Consider the following 3,276-nt stretch of genomic DNA (forward strand, 5'->3'; position numbering starts at 1 on the left):
TTTATTATAATAACGAATGTTTTATTTAAAGTTTAAGAATTTGAGATTTATGATTTAAGATTTTAAATTTTAAGATTAAAATAAACAGATCGTGTTAAAAAATTACACAATCTATAGATAAAATATACATACCCTAAATAAAGTAATAAACAATACGATTAGTGATATTTGTGAGGTCAAGCTTTTCTTATAAGTTAGAGTACAATTAATAAAATTATAAACTTTTTTATAAATTAAAACGATATCATTCACCTATGTGTTTATTTATATGAATCAAGCAATCATGTAGTTAATGAATTATTGTTATTTATTGAGATTCCGGATTCAAGCACCACGGATGTAGGAGTATATAAACATTTAATATCAAATAGTTGAAAGTATTTGAACAGATACTACGTTAAATTCGGCCAAATTAATAGAAAAAACTTATATGTTTATTTCATATTTATATTGAACTTTTTAGTAACCACATATCAAACCTTATAAGGAATATATTTTTTCACAAAAAAATACAAGAATAATAATATTTCATGAGGGTAATAATTTGCATATCATAAAAATACCCATTATATGACACATGGTCCCTTCTTCACATTCCATAACTAGAAAACCCTAGAGCTAGCCAAATGGGAGCTCTCCCCATCCTAATAATAATTATTTTACATTATATCAAGTCTTGATATGCTTATTAATTAATTAATTAACAAAGCCTCACATATTTCCACTCTCATCGTCTCCACTAGGGTCATTATTATTCCACTGAGAAGGATAGAGAAACCCAGAGATTTGATTAGAAGAACCACCCCCTGAGTCTCCATGCCCAGAAGCTGGTCTCCTTCCATACTGGGATGCCGTCGCCGGTGGCGGCTGTGGCATTTCATTGTAGGCATAGCGGATTATATCGGCATTGGTAGCATCCAATTCCTTTTGGAGTCTCATGACTTGTCTTTGAAGGACTGAAATAGCTCCAACGCAGCCATAAACAGGATCTTTCATCCTCGCCTCAGCTTCGTAGGCGAGGGAATTCACCGCATCTTCCCTCTGATGCGGAAGCACATCATTCAGCAATTTGCTCACATTGCTTGCACCGAATATTTTGTGAACGTTGATGAACTTTTGGGGCTCCTCTGGTGGGAAATAAGGTGCAAATATACAGTCTGGCATACATTTTCTTCTTAAACACTTGCAGGCTGCACATGGTGGGTTTGAATAGCTTGAAGATGCCATTTTCTTTTCTTCTGCTAAACTGGAAAACTACCATCAATATTCCATCTATGAATATTAATCTACACTAAAATATCACATAGATTAACATGAAAAACTTTGGTCAAACAATGGAATAATATTGGAACAAAACCTTCCTATGTATCCCATCCATGAAGAGCAGAAAATTTTCCCAAAGATTTCAGCATAGTATATGTATATCCCTTTTTATGCTTTACATATATGCATATATTTCTCAAATTTAACCAAAAGAAAAGGGTGATAAAGAACAAGAACATATATAACACTTACACAGACATATAGAGAGCGTGTGTTGTAGGTATACCTGTATGACTGTATTGCCCTTGAGTAGGCTAGGTCTCTTAGTACACCCTCTGATAATTGGTATATTTTGTCCCTATGAGAAAGACTATACAGCAACAGAAAGATGAAAAATTGGGTTAGGCTTAGGGTTGTAGTATAGGAGTTTGTTTTTAAAGAGAAAACCCTAGTTGAAGAAGAGGGGTGTGGGACTATGGGTGAAGGCCTGCTGTCTGCAGAGCAGCAGAGCTTCAGTTGCAGAAGGCAAGATATGGAATTAAGAGGATTTTGCAGTGATAAGGAGACACAATGGAAGAAAATAAATAAATTGATTAATTAATATATTAAAAAAAAGCCAAAGACAAAGGGGGTAAAATAAATGGGGGGATACAAAAGGATGAATGTGACACTGTCTGCAGTTACAATAATTATATCATACTACTGTTTCAAGAAATTGGTGAAAATCACATTGAAATCTGAATATATTATTTATTTATTTATTTATTTATTTTTATTAAAATTTTAAAATTATAATTTATTTAATTTTTATAATATATTTACATATCATATTAAATAAATATATTTACAATGAGATATAATCTAGTTATACAATGTAAAAAACTCTTTTAGTTTTACACAGATTAATGATCATTGGAGGAGTAAAAATAGATGGCTTAGATTAGCAATATAAAATGAGAATATATTCATTAATAAAAAAATCATTCAACAATCCTAAACCTATAGAGTTTTACATTAAATAAGTGGATCATAACCCATTTACAATTATATTCATGAATATATGATTGAATATGTTCGAAAATAATTAAAACTTTATTAATAAATAAATAACCAAACAAATAAATTATAAATGACATAGTTTAGATAAAAAAAATAAAAAACATATTAATAATTGTATTACAAAAGTACACATAAATATTTTTAAGTTTATTTTATAGTACAAATATAAACTTTAAATAAATGAATTCATAAATGAATTAAATTACGAACTTATAACAAATTGATAAACAAATTTATAAAAAATATTATAAATAAATTTGTTTGTGAATATACAATAAATTAAACAATTTTTAATTCATTCGTATAATAAATAGAATTTTTATTCATACGTTGATTGAACATTAGCTTGATTGGCACTCTTTTTTCGATATGTCGGAGGCCATGAATTCGATTTCACTTGAGCGTAATTACTTTTAGTTTAGGAGTTGAGAATTATAAATAATTTAGATATTATAATTTATACTTTTTAAAAAATACCTATATTCATTTATTAATTTAATAAATAAATAATATATAAACGATTTAAGATTAATAATTTAAAGACATTCTTGGTATAATATGAAAAGGACAAATAGCATATAAGAAGTATAGGTAAACAATAAACAGAAGTCTTTTCTTTGATACAACTATAAAGTTAAGGAAAAAAATCATAATTAATTGTCATCTAGCAAAAAGCACAAATGTTTATATTTTTAATTGTCAACTAATCATCCAATAATCACTCAATCTGCCACGTGCTCTAGATTCTTTATATATATTCTTATATATAATATTAGATTTTATCATTGATAATTATATATAATATACATTCTCATGTTTATATATATTATTAATAATTATATATTCTTATATGTTCATTATTTTTTTTTAACGTCAATATATATCTTTAATATCATATAATATTTTCCTTTTCCTTTTTTTTTTCTTATGATATGAAGTAGAGAATATTACACA

The 3,276-nt window shown here is 27.5% G+C and overlaps 1 protein-coding gene across 2 annotated transcripts; it reads right to left on the minus strand.

The window, feature by feature from the left end:
• Nucleotides 1–519: 519 nt before the first annotated feature.
• LOC120138505 (LOB domain-containing protein 25-like) lies at nt 520–2,688 on the minus strand. 2 transcript variants are annotated; one of them, XM_039153954.1, is made up of 2 exons: nt 2,680–2,688; nt 520–1,241 (listed from the first exon to the last, which is right to left on the minus strand). In XM_039153954.1, exon 2 carries the CDS (start codon nt 1,225–1,227, stop codon nt 712–714), a length of 516 nt encoding a protein of 171 aa, XP_039009885.1. In that variant the 5' UTR covers nt 1,228–1,241; nt 2,680–2,688; the 3' UTR covers nt 520–711. The 2 variants fall into 2 exon arrangements, with proteins under 2 accessions (XP_039009885.1, XP_039009886.1); XM_039153955.1 differs by lacking the exon at nt 2,680–2,688 and adding an exon at nt 1,550–1,802 and having other exon boundaries at nt 520–1,246.
• Nucleotides 2,689–3,276: the final 588 nt, after the last annotated feature.

The sequence above is a fragment of the Hibiscus syriacus genome, unplaced genomic scaffold, assembly GCF_006381635.1.
Source record: "Hibiscus syriacus cultivar Baekdansim isolate YM2019G1 unplaced genomic scaffold, ASM638163v2 tig00110694_pilon, whole genome shotgun sequence".
In the NCBI taxonomy this organism is placed as follows: domain Eukaryota; kingdom Viridiplantae; phylum Streptophyta; class Magnoliopsida; order Malvales; family Malvaceae; genus Hibiscus; species Hibiscus syriacus.

Excerpts from the sequence above, each read along its gene's own strand:
- LOC120138505 (XM_039153954.1), bottom strand. The coding sequence starts at position 1,227 with ATGGCATCTTCAAGCTATTCAAACCCACCATGTGCAGCCTGCAAGTGT.